The sequence below is a fragment of the Passer domesticus genome, chromosome 10 (genome assembly GCF_036417665.1).
Source record: "Passer domesticus isolate bPasDom1 chromosome 10, bPasDom1.hap1, whole genome shotgun sequence".
NCBI classification, from domain to species: Eukaryota; Metazoa; Chordata; class Aves; order Passeriformes; family Passeridae; genus Passer; species Passer domesticus.
Genome location: NC_087483.1, coordinates 24621217 through 24641309, shown reverse-complemented (window position 1 = coordinate 24641309; position 20093 = coordinate 24621217). Strand labels below are relative to the sequence as shown.

The 20093-nt window shown below is 37.5% G+C and overlaps 1 protein-coding gene across 8 annotated transcripts in view; it reads right to left on the bottom strand.

Annotated features, from left to right (window-relative positions):
* Window positions 1–20093, bottom strand: part of STK39 (serine/threonine kinase 39) — a 78697-nt gene that overhangs the window by 38662 nt on the left and 19942 nt on the right. For all 8 annotated transcript variants that reach the window (XM_064434589.1, XM_064434588.1, XM_064434590.1 and 5 more), the window contains 8 exons: window positions 18866–18974; window positions 17414–17555; window positions 16981–17036; window positions 15209–15318; window positions 15009–15110; window positions 14689–14822; window positions 11410–11458; window positions 11238–11303 (listed from right to left, as the gene is read on the bottom strand). In XM_064434589.1, the coding sequence (XP_064290659.1) occupies window positions 11238–11303; window positions 11410–11458; window positions 14689–14822; window positions 15009–15110; window positions 15209–15318; window positions 16981–17036; window positions 17414–17555; window positions 18866–18974 (768 nt within the window). The remainder of the gene's footprint in view (window positions 1–11237; window positions 11304–11409; window positions 11459–14688; window positions 14823–15008; window positions 15111–15208; window positions 15319–16980; window positions 17037–17413; window positions 17556–18865; window positions 18975–20093) is intronic.

Sequence of the window (20093 nt, the reverse complement as noted above, 5' to 3'; positions counted from 1 at the left end):
TACAGTCACAAAGATTTAAGCATAAATTAAGCTGCTGACAGAACTCTTTGTCCCCACCTTTTTAAAGTAGGATACAGATAATTTAACATTCCCTGCCAATAACACCATGCACTAGCTTTCCAGGAGAATGTGTGTTAACAGATGAACAGGGCAATTGTAAATCCCACCCAGTGAAGGTCAGGCCTAATCAGCCTGACAGAGAGAACTCCATCAGCAGAATGCAGAAGCTGCCACATTTCCCAAGGCTTGATGAAAAAAAGGCTACAAGGTAGAGAAGCAAAACATAAATTGTCTTCCAGGCACGATGTGCTTGCTATATGTAGATGTTAGAAACTGGGGAAAGAAGAATCTATTATTCATTACTGATTCTTTAGCTGCTGCAATTTCTTTACAAGTTTATTTTTGTAAAGAGACAGCAAAGGGAATGAACACTTTCTGAACACCAAGAATTTTCTACTTCCTTATTCACAACTGCTCAAAACAGAAGAGAACTGGGCTCATTTACAGATGATTTTATTTCAGTGTCTAAATTTAATAAAAAAATAAATAAAAAGTATACACTGTGGGATACCAGTGCATCCACATAAAGCATTACTGCATTTCATACATGGTACAATACATGATCTTAGACTACATTACAAATCCAGTCTGTCAGTAAGAGCAATATTATGCATCTACTGTATTTTTTCCCTTCTGCAGGAAGATGACTGAACTAGTATCATTGACTTTCCTACTACCTGAAATATTTAAGGTATTCCTATTGAAGCTCTGGCAACTGCATATTTGCAATGGAGTCCTGGGGAGATTTAAACTAGCATTTTTAAACTTCGTTCCACAGAAAGAGTTTGGTGACCTGAAAGCATGGGAAGTAAGATGCATTTGTGTAAGTAAAACTTATGGCACTAATAAGCACTAGTATTGAGTATCATGGGAAGTGCCTTGCCACCCTCCATATACAGGTAACAGAGAGCCCAAATTTAATTTGTTCCTGAATTCCTGGAGAGTAGCAAATTGTAGATTCCACACATTTAAAGCACCTCTGCAGAAGTCTTTGTGGAACCCTGACACTGCTTCCTATTAATTTCTAACTAGAGAACAGTCAGTGCTGTTGTCCAGTTTTTGCATTTGTGTATCTCTACAGAGGGCAAGCTATACTTTTTTATTTTAAATTTTTAAACACATATCCTTCCAGAAATACTGCAGCTGGAGATAAAATTGTCTTTTATTTTGCCAGAGGTACATATATTAGTATAGTAATGAAGATACACTAAATCCCACATACCCCTAAGAGCAGTAATTACAAGGTGGTTATTTAAAAACCTCACTTTCATTTTCTGCACTCTGTCCTCATAAAAACCTAAAATTCATTTTCAGGCAGAAAAAAAGAAAGGCCTGTCAACTGACACTGTATACCTTCACCGCACACTGGTTCTTACAGGAGACTGGACTCCCACTGCTACACAGATCCCAGATCTTATACAAAAAATATACTCTGCAAAGTATAAATATTTACTTGGTAATTGATGAGGAGAGGGGTTTTGCATAGCCAGTGATCCCCTCTTTTTTTGTTTTTTTAAATATCAAGTTTCAAGAGCTTCACTTCTCATACAACTTCGTGAGAAGTATTTATAAAAGCAGTTCCATGCTAGTTATTTTATAGAAAGAACAGTGATGAGGAATAGGACATTGCTGAATAGTTTTGGGTTTAGCACCGCACTTAGCTCCATCTATTTTTTTCTCTCAAAAGAAATACCTAGACCTGTTCCTTCCATACACAGCTTAAGCTTTTAGAGCAAACAGATTTTATAATTTTTACATTTCACCATCTTGCATACCTTTCCTGAATGTTTCCTAAGACAAAAAAACTTTCATCTCCACCCCTATGCATTTATTTATTTCAGTGCAACAACAACAAAAAAAAAATCAGCCTATCATTGTGTATTCGATTGTGGCGCAAGTGTTTTGCTTAAAACAGTTACAGCTTTGATCACAGCTTAGCTCCTGAGGTTAATGGCAAGAAGTCACTTTCTACAATATATATACAATATTATTAAAGTAAAAGAGCACTGTTCTTTTTGCATAAGAACACCTCTTCTGTAACCACATTTTTGCAAAAAAAAAACAAATCCAAACCACAAAAACCCTGAGTTTCAAGACAGAACATGAATTCCCACATGTTCACATCATCCTTTGTGGAAGAGTTGAAGCACTACCTCAGGAGAAGGCCAGTCTCACAGATCATGTGAACATCCTAACCCCTTCACTGCTGGCTATTCTTAAACTCCTCTGAATTCATTACATTGTGAAATCTTATTTTTATTCTGATGGAAGCCACAAAACTTCTGCAAGCCTGAATGTGTTTTATGCAATTCAAACCCTTTGTTTTTCTTACTACAATTTATGCAGGCTATTGTTATTAATGGGATGTACCACTGCCTTTGTAAAAAACCACTCTGGCAATCTGCTTTGTAGAACTCAAAAAGTGATAAAATATCACAGCATTTGGTTTTAATGTCCCCTCCTCTTAAACCAGTCTGAACATTGCAAATATCATAAAGGAAAAAAACCTCAGTCTTTTGTTTTTCTCCAACTTGGGAAAAAAGTTAGTATTTGCAGTGTTTCATATTCATATGCAGAAACTATTGGAATACTCCCTCCTAGAGGAATCAGTTACACTGGCAGCTTAAAGTCAAGAAATACAAGATCATTATCTCTTTCTTCATGAAAGAACGCTGAATACAGGAGACTGATAATTCTGCATCAAATGGGATTTCTTCAGCTTTTCTACTGGATCCCTTTTTAAGGGATAAAACAGCAGAAGTCAACAAAAGCCAGATATCTGTTAAAAAAAAAAAGACCATTTGCTTTAAATATTTATGGAACTGGTTTGTTTTTATAAGCCAAACAGTATCATGGTTACATGATGACAAGTGTGACACCCAAGGGCATGGCCATCAGTCGAGAAGACTGCCATGAAATCTTACCTATGCTCCCAATTTAGAAATGGAATACAGTGCAGCTGTCAGTGAGAGGAAAATAAAGCCATTATTAGCTGAAGAGAGACGGGATGAGGGAGCACATTCCTGCACCTCTAGAGGAAACGATGAGAAAAGTACCAGTGAATCAGTATACCAAGTCCTCACCCGCTCTGGGAGATTCTTTATCCAACACTCTCCCCCTTTCCACTCTTCGCCAATTCTTCTATTGCTGGGACAATGTTGCTTAGAGACAGCAAAATGTAGTGGCTCAACGTAAGACATTATTTTGTTACCTAAACATCTTGTTTACAAGTGCAGGTGTTCCCTGAACGCCTAATTCTGCTTTCCTTAAACATGAGGTTTTACCTAAATACTACAAAATACTTATTATCTCTGCTTTCAGCCTGGGTCCAAAATTGGAATCTGATTTTCCTCTGAGAAATTGCGGTTTTGCTGAAATTCCAGTCACATGGGAAATGTGAAATTTAGTAACTCAGTATGATTTTTGCTTTTCAGACATTATTTCTCCATTTATTAGTTCCACTATGTAAACTTCATTACTGAATGTTATTAGCTGCAAATAATTCTTTCACTCATATTTTAACAATAGTCCTTTCAGGCATGAACGTGTACCTGTGCTCAGGAGGATGTTTTCAATTAATTGTGCAGAGGAGACACACTGTTCCACAAAAGTGTCACTCTGCCCTGAACACAAGGAATCCCAAATGGCTGACAGGCATGACCTGATGGCTAATTCACACATGCAGAGTGAGGCTCTTTTCTATCCTCTTTCTTTTCTCTGCCTGCTTCCCTCCACCCTTCCAATCAAATTAAGGTGCCAAGGCCAAGGGTACCTGGCAAGAATCAAAGAAAGCAAATCAAAGATATAGCAAATTGGTGAAGTAACTTAGTACTCTGAAAGATGATGAAGACAGATCCAGATCTTTAGAGCTCTCTTTCCTGGTTGCTCAGACAAATGCACATCATAATGGTGAATTGTGGTATTCACATACTCTTTGAAAAGAGAGAGACATAATTCTCTCTCCCAGGATTTTTCCTGGGGAAGGCAGCGAGAAAGCTCAGAGAGAGAAGAGAAAACAATTCTTACCTCTACTTGCTGTTCTTGTTGTTTGGCACATGTAGAATGTGTTATGGAGATTGTTTACCAAAAGGGATTTGTTAAATGGACTCTGGTGATGGTTCTTTTGACTGATTGACCAATTAGGTCAAAGCTGTGTTGTGACTGTCTGAAAGGGTCACAGGTTTTTCTTTAATACAGTTTTAGTACAGTATAGCATGTAGTGCTATATAATATAGTATAGCTTAATAAAGCATTTGTTCAGCCTTCTGAATCAGAGTCATTGCACATTATTCCCACATTATTCCCATTATTCCTAGGGCTCCCTGCATCAATAGTGAATCACTACTAAAAGACTTTCCACTAGAGGGACCACTACAGTCATCTTGATAATCATCATTTTCCAATTCCACCATGCTTTTCTACCATCCAAGCTGTTTACTTTCTTAAAATAACCAGGGTTGAAAAGAAAGAAGACAAATAAAGCCTCATGTCAAGCTTTCATTATTCAGTATTAAAAAACTCATTATAAGGTGGGTTTGACTGTCAGCATTAGAGACACAGTAAAGAATATTTAGGAAAATAGTATATTACTATAGACTTCAAGTAAGAAATTACTATGACTTTCACTTTCAAACTCAGAGGCTTGAAAGTACCATTTCAAGGTGAAATTCTAATTTTTACCTTTTTCTCTTTTCTCCAAGGTTTCCAATTGCTTATGTACATAAGAGAAATTACTGTAATACACATTCTCCATTCCACACAGATTTTAAAGAGACCTGAATTTATTCAAGGTCTCTCTCAAACATTAAGGTGATCAAATTTAAACTTGCATGTAGTTCTCCAAAAAAAAGTCATAAATTAACATGAAAATGATTAACAGAGTTCTGCAATTTTTATAAAACCCGATTTTCTAAAACCCCCCAGTGTTTCTATTTTAGTCAGATATTAAGAAGCAGCATGCATTCAACCAGCCAAGAGCATTTAAAATCCCAGAGCTGGAGCGAGATCTCCAGCCTGTGAGTGCAGACCCAGCTGAGGCAGGATGGGTCCTGCCAGCTGCACAGCACTGGATGTGGCTGCCCTCTGCTGCCAGTAAATCCCACACTGCTGGCATGTGCATCCCTGACACTCCCTTTCTCTTCCCATATTGCCTGACTTTACCTTTAGCTGCAGATGAACTGTTTGAATAACCTTCTCAAGGAGCTGTTTTTCAGAGCTAAACAGAACTATTACTGTTCCAGTCCTTCCTTCTGCTCTGCTGGCCTTAATCTACTTGTTCTGGTTAAAGAACAAGTACTTTATTTGTTCTTTAAGTTTTCAGCTCCAGACATAATTTTAACTCCTTGAGACAAGAGCACTTTTCAGCTAAATTAAGGCCCCTATAGTATTACTGGGTAACACCATCTCAAGTATGTCCTTAAGATGTCCTTGTCACCTGTACTTCCCTTGCAGCTCTCCCCAGGAACTACCAAGAATATCACCAGTATCAAGCACAAGTGTAGGGGGAAAAGGAGTGTCAAAACAAATGACACACACAATTTTTTTTTGCTACTGTACTTGTAAAAGCTTTACAGGGTCTAACCAGGAAAACATGTTTACTCCACACTTCCTTCAGATTCTTGAGCTTGGCCTCTTTTTCTTTTTAATTTCCCCCCCCCTTTTTTTTCTTTTCTTTTTAAACTATGAGGGCTAAACATTTAATTTCTCCATATAAAAGCAAAAATTCTCACATACCTATTCCATCAGTCTTTAAGCAAATGGTAACAGGTGGGAATGCTGCTTCTGAGCCACCTGGCTTTTAGAGAATCCTCTTTGTAATTCATCCAACTGCATGACTTTCCAGACAAACTTCCCAAAAATATACAAAATCACAAGTAACACACACTTCCACATCCTCCCAAAACTCCTTGTTACCTTTAAGAACAAAGACAGGCAGAAAGGCTGTCTCTTCCACAAAAGGAAACCCCATGACAGTAAGGTGATCCCAGCTAGCCTTCGGATGCTGCCTGCATTGACACAATATTGATTTGGCCTATAAACTGGGAAAATTATTAAATACAAACTAATTCCATTGAGACACTTTCACTTAGGAAGCCATTCCAAATCCAAGAGAAGCGATCTGGTATTGGATGCCATGCGAGTGAAATGTTTGAGGTTTCATTTCTCAGAAGGTAAACAGGTAAAACCAGCACCTTGCTGCACACTTTCAGCAACAGAAAACCAAATCCTTACAAAACAGAGCAATAAAATAGGATTATCTTCTGCTTATTTACAAGGCTTAATCCCTGATCAAAGACTACCACCAGCCTCGTACACACCCAGACTTCCTTTATCCTGTCTTGATTCTTTAATCACAACTCCTTCAACAGCACTTTTAAGAAAATCCTCCTCCAGTTCTGCAACTTTCAACAGCTTTGATAAATGCCAAACACTTGGAGCTACTGATCTAAGCAGAGAAGTACTCAATACGCACAACTCTGTCAGTCCATGTTCAAGATGTTTTTGAACAAGTCAACAGGTCATGAACACAATATTAGCTAAGGAGCAGTTCAATGCAGAGACACTGAGGCAGGGACTCACTGCAAAAATGAATTCTGAAGTGGAACCACGATGGCCCATGGACTGGAACATGCCTTCCAATAGGGAACAGGGCTACTTTGCAACAACTAAGATGAATCATGTACAAGCTTTTAAACTGGCATAATAAGTAATCCAAGTTATTTTAGACATGCATATGGCTATCTGAAGTACAAAGGCACTCAACTAAGCCATGGTTTGTTTCAAAGCTCATTTCATTATGTAACAATTAAATCTGTTTGAAAGGGCACAAAATCCACCCTTACAAGCAACCACACAGACGGTAAAAGCACCCTATGAAAGAAAAGATGGACAAACTCAAACACTGCATGAAGGTCCTTGCATCTAATGGCACAACTACACGGTGGCAAAAACACTAAGCTGTCTTCTTCCTTTATATGAAATGTTAAAACAAAGATGGTGCACGTACATGTGTCTGCCCCTTAAAACACTTTCCAATTCTACTACCCACTAATGCAGGCACTGCTTTCTCCTTATTTGAATTGCTATCAAATTTACACTGGACACTTGGAAGAAGTGTTTTTATTAAATTTCCCTTCCAATAACTTCTTGAAAATTAAAATATTACCTGACATGGTGTGAGTGGCAATTTCTTTTTTTTTTTTTTTTAGTAATATTCAACCATATAAATTCAGTTCCACTAGTTTTTTTTAGATTTGTAGCAGTGTTCTGGATAACCTGAACAATTAATTCTCTGCAATGCAGGGCCCTCCCTCACACAAAGCCTTGCCAAACACATATTCATAGTTCAGCTACTGCCTTCCAGAAAAAGTGTTCCAGTGTAGCCCATGTCCCTTCCCTTTATACCTCAATATTATTTAAATAAGATTTTCTTAGACTGTAAAGAAAAATTAATACACAATTATATTAACAATCTGAGCTCAGGTTCATATTTCTCCCTGCTGTTCAATTCAGCTGGAGTCCAGCTGTATTAACATACATCACTGGTCAGATGGATCTATCAGATTAAATCCATTACTGAAGCAAGGAAGGGCTGCACATGTATGTCTTGCTGAGGTACAATCATGCTGTTATAGCTGTCCAAGAAATCTGGGATATAATGATATTTTTCTCATTAAATGCAGGGGATTGATGATATCTTATGTAATGAAATATGACCATTACCTTAAAATAGCTGTATTGAGGAGCTAGAATTACAACCCATCCATAAAGGCATTCTTAGTGAAGTATAATAAAAACCGGTATCACTCACACTAATCATCTCTTCATGCTGTCACAGGTTTTTCCCACTAACACAAAACTCTCAGCTCTAAAAAAAGTTTCTATTACAAGCAACTATTACAAGTTTTCTGCTACAAGTTTCTATTACAAGCACAATGCAATACCACCATTCCAAAAAGATAAATCAAGCCCAATTATTGCTCAGATTTTTTTTTTTTATTAGCAGCACTTCAGACAGCAATAAAATTAAATGCAAATACATGTTTTTCCCTTTTTACTTTGGAGAAGTGGCAGTCATGCAGGAGATTTTAAAAATAAAAAAATAGGATTATAAAACCATAAAATTGACCCAGGGCCTTTGGGCATACAGAGTACTTAGAGTTATAATTAATTTTTTAGTGTGACAAGATTTGAAAACTGACTGTGGAACTCTAAAAGCTCTTTCAAATTTCAAATTGCTCTCTTCCAATGCAGCAATCCTAATCACAAAAGAAACAACTTAGTGTTCAGTTCAAAATTAAAACTACTTCAGCACATGTTAATGAATAGTATAAGCAAACTCTTGGTGAGCCCTTTTATGCCAGCAGTGCACACAGCCCTCATCCAAGCAGGACAGGGCAGGCTGCTCTCCCATCACACCATCTAACCAGGCACAGGCACGGGATGTCAGGGCTCCTACATTTATATCAATGACAAAAGCATGGCTCCAGAGCATGTCCCTGCTTACCCAGCCATACTGAGCTTGGACCATTCCTCACCACCTTTTCTCCAGCTCTTGACAGCAGCAGTGCTCTCACAGGTGAGCAGGCCCATTAGTGAAACCCAGAATGGCCAGTAAGAAGTTGCATGGTGTAACACCCATTCCTGTGGGTCAGTACCAATCTGTATCCAACCAGGTCCTGCACAGGAAGAGGCAGGACATGCTCCTCCTGGGTAAGGGGTTCAGCTTTATCCTTAATTACTAGGCTAGGGCATGGCAGAAGTACATCATTTAAAATTCAGCAGAATTAAAAGCAGTGGAACAGGGGAAGCGTGCATAAACATGTCGCTTACAATCCCAATGTTACACAGTATTTTAAACACAGTGAAAATGTTGCTCAATTATCAAATTGGAGTTTAAAGCAGGACACATCTTTACAGCACCAAATGTTTTCCTCACACATACAAGACCTGTGTATTTGCTTTCAGGATTTCACAAACAGACCCAAACTCATATTTAGAAAAAAACAGGTGCCAAGTATAAGCTATAAAGGCAGAAGCAAAACGTGGGAACACTATGTCAAGGGAGAAGAATTTAAAGTTAAAACTAAACTGAGGCTGGAGTTCTGGGCAACAAGGCAAAGCAATTATACATGTGGTAAATGGAAGAAAAATTAGATTACCGGAGGGCAGATCTGACATCTGTACTAGCAGTGGTGCTACAGATCATTAGTCATAGGCATTTTACAGCAAGTGCCACAGAAGATAATTTAAGCAGTGATGACACCAGCTCCTTCCTATCTATTGCCCTAGTAATATTAGTTTTTCAATTACAGGGGTTACTTCTTCCAAGAGCAACCTCTTAGACATTTTACATGTTAATGTTTAAGCAACCAAACTCAACTTATACAAGCTTTTTAAACAAAACCCCAGAGTTTTATTATTAAAGTACATTTATATTTTATGGTGTTTTAAAACAGCAGCTACATGCACAGTTCTAACAAGTGAATTAAACTTTAAATCCCCAATGAATTTTAATATTGTGTCCTTTTAAAATATAAATAATTTAGTATTTTCAGTAGCTAAAACCCAAATATTTCTCCCATTTATGATGTAATTAAAGACATATTAATTTGTTTCCACCGCTTTGATTTCATAAGATTCACACCTCTTTCAAATTAGAAATAATTGTCAAAGAAGCAATTCAGAAAATTATTTCTGGTGGTGTACAGCAGGCTATCCTGCATTCCCTTCGCAATTCCAAGTGCTATGTTACCTAAAGAAATACCAAGTAGACGTGCGTGCATGCGTGCGCTCCCAGGCAGTCTGTGAAGCTGCCCCGGGGATGCAGCTGGGAGGAGGCACGGCTCTGTCAGCTCCGGCTCTACCGGCACGCGTCTGGATCCCTCCTGCGCCCCGAGGTGCGAACCGAAGCAGCGGACGGGCTTTCTGCGGCTGGAGCATGGTTTGTGCGGGCATTGCTGCCACCGCACGGCCAAACCCTGAACTCCTCCTCGCCCCTTGCAGCGCGACACCCCTGCCACAAACCCTCTCAGCAGCCCTTCCTACTCCAGCCTCTCAGAGCCCACCCCCGAGTTCCCGAAATTACTTCCATACGAAGAAGATTGGAAGGAACTTGAAGCACTCAGATCTTGCTGTCTCTTTCAAATGTGAGCCACCAGCTGTGAGAACATTTCAGTGTTGCAGAACTATGTTAAACCAATAACCCCAAAGACAACAGAAAATTGCGCAGATGCTGGTCAGGGTAGCTGCAGCCCAACTGACCTGCAACAAAGGCTGAAACAGCTCCTTTTCTAAAACAGCCTCCTCAAAATCTCTCCCCAGCAAAAGCTGCTTTTAGAAGGCTGGACTCAGCACACTACTGTGTCTGTCACCTGCAGAGGCTCAGCAGCCTCTGAGCAGGCATCTCATTCTGAAGAGACATGGTGAGTTAAGTCACAAGAGAAAGGGAAAAGGGAGTTCAATAATTTTTCACACACAACAAATAGGAGTCTACATTCATTCCTTTTTCTTAGCTCTTATGAACAGCAGTTTGCTTCATATTTAAATATTTTATAATACTTACCTGTTAGGAGTCACTATTTTTTTTATTCTGCTGCACATGACTTGGCAAGCTCATTTATACAAGTGCCAAAGGCACCACAGAAATACAAGCATATGCCATAGCTGTGGGTTTAACTCTGTCACCTGTGGAATAAAGCTCCACTGGTCTGAAAAACTCAGCAGCACTCTTGCAGAGTTTTGACCTGACTTTTTGAATAACATTTGAAAAAATCCAAAGAACCAGGCCATTTTCAATAAATAACATTTAAAGTATCTTCACCCTTTCCTTAGGTGATCAATGGAGATATGAACTGTGCAGTTTATGAACCTATATGTTTGCAGGTCACCTTTTCTCCTCACAACTACTTCACCTGTGGCTTTCTAAGAGGAAGTGAGAAAAAAATCATATCTAGTACGACAAACATCATGTATCATTTTGACAAGGTCAGAAAGGAAGTAAAAATGCCTCAGGCCTTCCTAGAGAAAGCAAGGTTGCAGAAACCATTCATTGAACACTCACTATCTTTGAAGGACTACATTAGAAGTATGACTCAGTCGGCTCAAAATGTAAGGCAACTGAGGGGTCCCTGCTTTATCTTCCACACCAGTCAAGAAATATATGTGAATGCACTCACCTTTTTTGCTCTTTGTGCTATATTAGGTGTTCTAGTGAGAAGCTTTTCAATCAGGTATTCTCTATTCTGCAAAACCAACATTGGTTATGTTAAAAATCAATACAAGGAAAGAAGACATTTCACATAGATTTTAAGGCAGAGCAAAATTTACTCATAGGGTTAAACGTTTTACCTTGGCTTTCTGGAAAAATTTGCATTTTAAAAGTTCTGCTGCTGTGGGCCTGAAAGATCAATAATAAATTAGAACAGAAAACAAAGACCCCTCTCAGTGAATACAGTACAAGACGTTAGTTAAATGGTACGTCTCTAATACTTTTGAATTAGTACTGTATGAATGGGGAATGAATGAGCATTGCTACTGAATTAATTCACACAAACTCACTTACCACACATGAAAAAAATTAAGCCTCTCTATGGCAAAAATACCAAAAAAGAGAGAAAAAAAATCAGTCTCTTAAGCTGCCAATTTCCCCCCTTTTTGTTCAACACAAATTCATTTAACATTTAAAAAAAACAAATAAGACAAAAAGAAAAAAAAAACCACAAACAAAGGCAGGTATTGCTTTCTTCCCCAAATGACTCTATGAATACAACTAAAACTTTGCTCCGCAGCAATAAAAGCATAATTACATTTTCCATACAGCAGCATCAGTACCTCCTATTGGCATTCTTTTACCTCACTGATGTCAGCAGATATTCTCAAGAAACTATACTGACACTATTAACAAAGAGTCACCAGGATGATCTTCCAATCAAACAGACCAATACAAACCAAAACAACAGCCGTAAGGTAAAACCCGACACACTTCATTAATTTCATTTGCAGTTCTGTTTAAGTTTGTTTCAGCATTTCCAAGAGATAAACACAATCTCACAGCTATCAAAGTGATTCCAACAGCAGGTTTTGTCTCCCTAGATTCAGGGATCCAAAAAGCCACTTATCTAGCCAAAGCCAGATTCTGGTACTGAAGCAGACTCTGAAGAGAAAGTGAAGCATCACTTGGGATGAGATGAAATCCTCCATCATTTCCATTAGGAGCCCATACCATCATCCAGGACTAATTTTGACACAGCTAAATTTAGGGAAGTCAATATCTTCAAGACTCATAATTTCTAAATAAACAGAAGAAACATCTGCTCTAGTTTTCCATTTGAATTCCAGCAAGAGATTGAATGTAGAAAAAATAGGTAAAACAGTGAGAAATCTTCCATTTGGAAAATCTCAATCTCAAGAAAAACTCAAAAATCTGACCTAGTTTATTTCTTTGAGGACAGAGCTGTAAAGTAAGTGAGCAAAAGAGTAGTAGTAAATAGTCTGTATGTATATACCACTTCATAATTACAAGGAATAATGAAACAACTTGACATTAACAAAAAATTCAATTTAGACAGACAGTAGGTTCCATAGAGCACATAGTTTTCTTCATCTCCAAAGCACCAAGCTCTACAATAAAGCAGTTCCAATCAGTAGTCCCATGGAGACCACCAGACTTGGTAGTAATTAATACATGTATCTTGGATGAGCAAAAAGGAAAGGAATACTATTTAAAAGAAAAAACAGCTTCTGTGCCAAAGTTTTAAGTTCTCACAGTACCATCATATCTCATAACAGGGCTATGCACACTTAAAAGCTACATTTTAGTAAAGTTTTATCCAAACTAGTGTTCTCCATTCCTCTACCATTAATTACACCAGACGCTTCTGAACTGGTCTGGACCTGCTTTCTGGCCCTGTTTTTCCACACAAGCTGCAACAATGAATTGCAGCTGTGGACTGTGAGCAGCATCCTTGGCACTGGGGCAGAGAAACACCCACAGAGATCCCAGAAAGAAAAACGTCATAGTCTGAAACAGTAGCAGTGCAATGCCAGTCCTAGAATTTGCCACAGAGAGCAAGGACTTCTCCCACTTCTGACATAATGGCTGCTGGAGGGATCTCCATGCAAAATTACATCCTGGATTCTAAGAAATATGATGACACCCCCACTATAAAAACAATTGCTCTCTACCTGTTTCTATCTGAACATCTATTTGCTGCTCTAATTGTTCCATTCAAGGCAATCTTGAGTATGAAGGTATTGCATGTGTTTTAATAAATGTATAAATTCAAATAAGTACCTTAAACACCAATGCCTTTACTACATGTCAGGTAACTCAACATTATGTATTCAAGGAGACAAGGAAAAATCATTTTATTTACTTCTCATTACTTTATACCACTTTAATCTTGCCCTGAAAATTACTAGATACAGGAAACTAGAAGAAGATGGATTATGAAGAGCTTGATTATCCATTATTATTATTATTTTTCCTATCTGTAAGCACCTAAACTGCAGTACTCAGCTTGAAGCATCAGGACTTGCTACTAAGACCAATAAGGTAAGGGGTTTGAGAATCTGAAAGCAGTACACAAATGATCATTGAGTGAAAAAAATGTTCAAGTATTTCAAGAATAAAGATGTAGCTACAATCTTTGTTGTTAATTATACTTGTTCTCTGGTATTCCTGCTGTCACCTTTTCAATGTGACTCGCTACAACCATATCCTGGACTGAGGCTAACATTACATCAGGAAGTACACATCATAAATGACACATACAATCAGGATTGCTCTCTCAGAACAATCTTTCCCCAAAAAGAGTAGCTCTGAAACTCTACAAAACAGTGATATACTAAACACCTTAAGAAATAATGCTAATTAGAATGTGCTTCCTACAATTCTTCAGCATAAAAAAAGCCTGCAAAAATGAGTCTGCATAAAAATAAATAAATAAACTAATCATTCAGGGAACTTGGGATCTCAGCAATGGTTTTGAAATAAATGTTTAATACTTTCATCACCTTGCCTATTCAAAGAACATAGCCAGAAAGAACAAACAGCAAAGACACCATGACTTGCAGTTCCCTACATAAACATGAGGAAAATTCAACAAACTTGGAGCCCCTAACTTTACAGTAAAAAAATAAAAATACATCTTAGTAAAAATTTTTCTCTAGATATATCCCAGTTAAAAACAACACTTAAGTTTATGTCACACAATGAGAAAAATCAACATTAAATTATTCATTTTTAATTTCTTTTAAAGGCCAAGAGAATTATATATTTGGTTACCAACTGTTCTGCTGCTCAATCTGAACAGTCTTGTTAGACTTGTGCACAGTATCAAGATTTATATCTTACTTCAGATGAGAAATTAAGATGTAGAGCAAGGACTTTTTATTTGATCAATATTTAATTCAATACTGTGTTTAAGTAAAAATATATTAGGTTAACAATCAGAAGAAGTAAACTTAAGGAACAGTAAAAAGGCAATTTCTTCTCCCCAGGTGGAGGTGACTGAAGACCGCTACTTACAAAATTCAAACCATATGCTTAAAGATTATATCACTGTAACTTAAAGTAGTCTACATATTTTCAAAAATAATTCTGTTTTAATGGCAATAGTGACGTACCTTTTGGAAGGATCTTTTTGAAGGCATAATGAGATTAGTTTTCTAAAGGATTTGCCATACTTTTTCATCATCTCCTTGTCCTCTACACCAGTCTCTAAAGTGGGAGGGTCATTTTGAAGCGTTAGCATTAAGACCTAAAATAAACCCAAAAATGAAGTGTCATAAGCAAAACTAACTTGAAATGTAGAAACTAAAAGAGAAAAAATACTCCACAGAATACATCTATTTAGATACCCTGAGTTGCTATTGAAGTAGTACTAACTATCTAGCAGCATTAATAATACAGCTAGCATCATTAACAATTACAAAGTGATTGTTACTTTCATAGGAGGGTATTTGTGATAAGGTGCTGCTCCTGTTGCTAACTCAATGGCTGTTATCCCAAAACTCCACATATCGGCCTTGAAGTCATAACCTCGCACCTGAAACAGAACCACAAGGGAAAACCAAGGTGGTAAGGTCTCAAGTTCCAAAATTAAAAGACAAAATGTTTTACATTTCTGATTAGCATTAGAAATACCTGCTCCATTACTTCAGGGGCCATCCAACAGGGAGTACCAACAAATGTTTTCCTTACTTTGTTACGCGTAACATCACCACCAGTTGCTAAAAACGCGCTAACACCAAAATCTGGGAAAGAGGAGAAAAGTTGAAATCTGTTAAACTGCCAATAACAAAGCAAAAGTTTTATATTTTAGAAATAAAGTCAGTTCCTGAAGGAATGCTTATAGAAATTCTCCATTGCAAATCTGACCTTTGCTGCACAACATGCTGTTCATGAAATGCTATGGAATAGAAGGTATAGCTTTATCAGGGAAATGCACACAAAAACACCCTCAAGTTTAACCTCCTAGTATGTATCTTTCTGGATAAAGTTGCAAAGGACTCCAATACATCTGTCACCTAGGGTTTTCAAATATTCACTTTGTGCCAATGTTTGCATCTGCTATTGTTCAAAGACAGGGAGCTTCTTCTGCATAACAACTAAATATGAATGTGATTTGAACAAGAGAGAATACTATATGTAATTTCAATTCTTACAGGACTTTGACAAACCAAAGGCAATCAGAAAAGCTATCACTAATATGTACTTAATAGTAGACCAGGACATGATTAGCTTTTTCCAAATTCTGAAATAGAACAAAAACCAAAAGGCTCAGTGTTCTGTTAACCCATTACTACATCAATGACAGCTGTATGGGAGAGGTAGGCTGTAAGTGGATGAAAGAGCAGGTTCCCAATGTTTGTAGAAATTCTGTCAATTTTGAATGGAGCTATATGTAGAGTATTTTCAACTGTACTATTTACAATCCAGTTATACTGAAATTTCACTATAGACTTCTATTTATTCCCTATTGCTTTCCTGTTGTTACCTGATTTTAAGGCTGAAAAGAAAACACCTCCAACAATTACAGAAAAATGTAGTGTTATCATTATATTATTATTATTATCATTTTATTATCATCAAAATTAGTGTTATCATTATCATAATTTGACACTGGCATATTAAAGGCCTTAAAATATATGTTTACATGGTACTTTAAAAGCACACTTTATATAAAAATTACAACTTCTGTCTATAGCCATTTTTATTACCGAGGGCTCTCAGTGCTCAGTCACCCACTACAGACTGTGGAAGGCCTGGCAGTGTGCTGGGGGAAGGGGCAGGTATCACCACCTGCTCCCATTGTTTTCCAGATAATCTGATACCAGCCTGAGGGATGGGATATGAGCCTTGCTCTTAGGAGACCAAATAATTCAATTCTTACAGACTACAGCTCAAGAAGCACATCAATGCAGAGGATGTTTAAGATGCTAAACTGTATCCAACAGATACCACTGCCAGAGAAATGGCAGATATGCCAAAAATAATTCTCAATGAGATTTATCTCTTGAATCTCAGTGACTAGTAAATTTATAGTCAAAGTCCTCACGAAGGACTGTTGGATCCCCAAGACTATTACAATTACTTGCAGGAAAAAATGAAATGAACAGAAATATCAGCTTCTACCATTTGCAAGCTGTTTAAGGTGCATGGGTGAATCAAATGGAAACATGAGAAAACTTCCTTATGTATTTGATGGGACACAGAGAAATATTGAATAATTTCTGAGTCAAGTATCATTCATCAAGAATCCTGAAATCTGAAAGTGGGTAACTTGTGGCTACAACATTCCAAAAGGAATAGTTAAAAGCCAATAGAAAAGCTTTCCCCCTTGATACCAGTTGCCCCTGATCCAGCTGCAACTACCTTTTGCTTTTATTTATTCATTACTCTACCACCACCATTACCTGCTATTTGTACAGAGCCATCCTCACCCAATAGAATGTTGCCAGCCTTCAAATCTCTAGAACATACAAACAGATGTTAGCATGAAAGTGCACACTGCACATTTTATGCAAGCAAATAAATATTGCACACTGAATAGTTTCACAAGATAGCATTTCCAAATTTATAACAGGAAAATGATACTGATGTGTAAAATGTAATTTAATAACATTAAAACAGAGTGCAGAACTCAAACTCTAAGGAATTTCCGCCTATAAAAAGACCAGAATTCACCTCAAGCATAAAGAAGCAAAATTCAGGGATAGATTTTAATAAGGTAGATATACAAGTTCAAAGTCTGGTTTACCACCTTTTATAAACAATCTCACAAACTGAAAGCCTTCAACAAGCTACAGTCAATTTTGAAAATGCTTTTCACTATGTATATGCTCCTACCTGTGAATTTGCCCATTCCTGTGTAGATAATCTAAGCCCTCCAAAACTTCTTTAAGAATTGTTGCTATTATGGGTTCTTCAAGCACACCATTTTTGTGCTCTCCTCTGTTGACAATATACTTTATTATATCAAGCATTGAACCTGTATTGCAGATCCAGGAGAGAAAAAAAGAAAATACAAAGCATTATCATATCAGATTCCTTAGAAAGCTGTGTTTCTTCACTCTTTCTATGCTACTGCAATTTAAATCTTTGCCGGTGTGTGTAAAAGCTTCATGTAACTAGCTCTTAGAATAAAGCCCACTAACCCATTCAAATGAGATACAGAGCACTGCTTTCTGTCAAAAATACTGTAACACTTAATGATCCATTAGAAAGATCTGCGAACACTTGCAAAGCAACCACTAATTAAAAATTCAGGAGTACCCCATATTTAAACAGACATGTACTGCAAAGGTCTTGGTTTATTATCCAGTTTAGATCATGGTTCATGTATTCACAATGTAAACACACAGCTGCAAGATTGGAAGGAGACAAATGCAAACAAATGATAACATTCCCAGTGATACATAGTTTGACATTGAACCTCAGTTATTACACACTTCAAGGCTTTTAATGGAAACATTTTGTCTTTATCCAAGCACTATTCGACAGCTCACAGTAAATTCCTGTCATGTATCACTTGTTTCTCTCATGGTCTATGCTTGCTTTTGCTTGAACTGACCAATTCAACGAAATGCAACACAAGTGCTATGAGCACTTCCCCTCCTTGTTTTCCAACATCATGGTGAAGCAGCCTGCTGCCATCAAGATTAATCTTGAACAATATCGTGTAACAACCAGGACCATCACATCTTATTCAGGGGGCCTCTCTTTTCTAACCTACAAATACATTAATTTCAGCCTCCATTTTCCTCTTCCAGAACTAAATAAGAATTTTATACCAGTAACTATTATCATTAAAAAATGCAATGAGTGTTTGGATAGCTTAAGCAATAAAAAGGATGCACTGTGTGTAATACTTGGCCTAGGATGGATCTTGCTTGAATAAGGAATGAGTAATACTCATTATGAAATCAGACTTTTTATAAAAATACAGAGGATTCTAGAGAAACTCCATAAAAGATCACACTGACAAAATTTAATTAATTCCAATCAGTTTTCCCTACACAGCCTTAATAAAGAATTTTAATAAATTGGTTCAGAATGAAAATTAAATTCTCTTTATATACTATATTTCAGTAATTCTTAGCCTGTCCTATGACTACAGATATACAAACTTTGTAAGTTTGCACATTCCTCCTTAACATGCCTGCATCTCGAGGTTCGTCCTATGTAGTGTCTAGCCCTTTCTCAGTAGTTCAGCTCAATGTACTCAGAGGTGGTACATTAGCAAAAAAAAAAAAATCCTACAATTGCCTTGCAGCTAAACAAGTAAAACCAGTAACTTACCCCCACTTAATAGCTTCATAACCAGCCACAGTTCATCCTTCACCACAAAAGATGTGTAATAGGTCACCACATTAGGGTGATTGCACTGACTCATTGCTTGAATTTCTTTCTGTAAGAAATACAGAGCCCAAAACAACAGAGCCAGCTATCAGTTTTGCTAATATAAAGTTTCATTTCCAAAGTGAAATACTATAACAGAGCTAAAGTATGTACAGAGTATGCATCAAGGCATTAAAACATTTCAATTTACCTAAAGATCTGCATGCAAGAAAAACCATTATTGCTAAGAACATGAGGGAAGTTTGGCCATGAGATACAGGCATAGCTACATCACTTTTCTCCTGAGAACAGCAAAGAAATTACTGTTAAAGTCTCAAATTCAGAGTAAGCAATGAAGAATGAGTAGTCTCCAAGAGCTGAAGATGTGGGTACAGGCTGGACAACAAAATGCAAGGAAAGGTCAAAATCTACTGCATTTTCTGTTCAAAAGGGATATGAAGAGTAGAATGGGAACAGGTAGGAAAGGAGGAAGGAAGCCATCGAACAAAGGACACAGCTCCACAGGCTCAGCTACTGTGGGACAGACAGGTAGACACCAGAGCCACACAATAAACAGAAATAGAAAAAAAGCAATATTACAGGCCAAAAGTCATAGGAAACAATTGACTAGAGGAACACACAGTCACTAACAGATGCACAACGTGGCACTACCAAGTAACAGCATCTATGACACGCCACAGCTGTACACATTAAGAATGACTGTCTTGTGTCTGTTAATTCAAGCAGAGTTCTTTTTCTATTCACTTTTTCACATAATTGCTCTGTAACACCTTTTCAGCCACTCTCATTCTCCTGCCAATCCTTTACATAGGAGCATGAGGCCTCTTGCATACCACAGGGTTTGGCCTCAAACCCTACTTGTCTCTCTCTACTTCCAGCCACAGAGCCCCGATCCACCCCTTGTGCTAGAGCATACGCTCCTGGAGGGTGAGCCAGTCTGGAAGCCAATCCAGCTAAAAAAACTCTTCCTCTCTCCTCTCTCCCTGAAAAGCAATTGTTTGAGGTGAACTGTTTCTCTCTGACTCAAAGCACTTGTACAAGTTACGCACTATGCAGGTCCCACTTAGTTTGATTAAAGCTGCCACAAATGCCATTTTCAACTTTAAATTTCATTTTAGCAATTGTTTGAAAGAGGTTTTTTGTTATTTGCAAAGCATTTAAAATCACA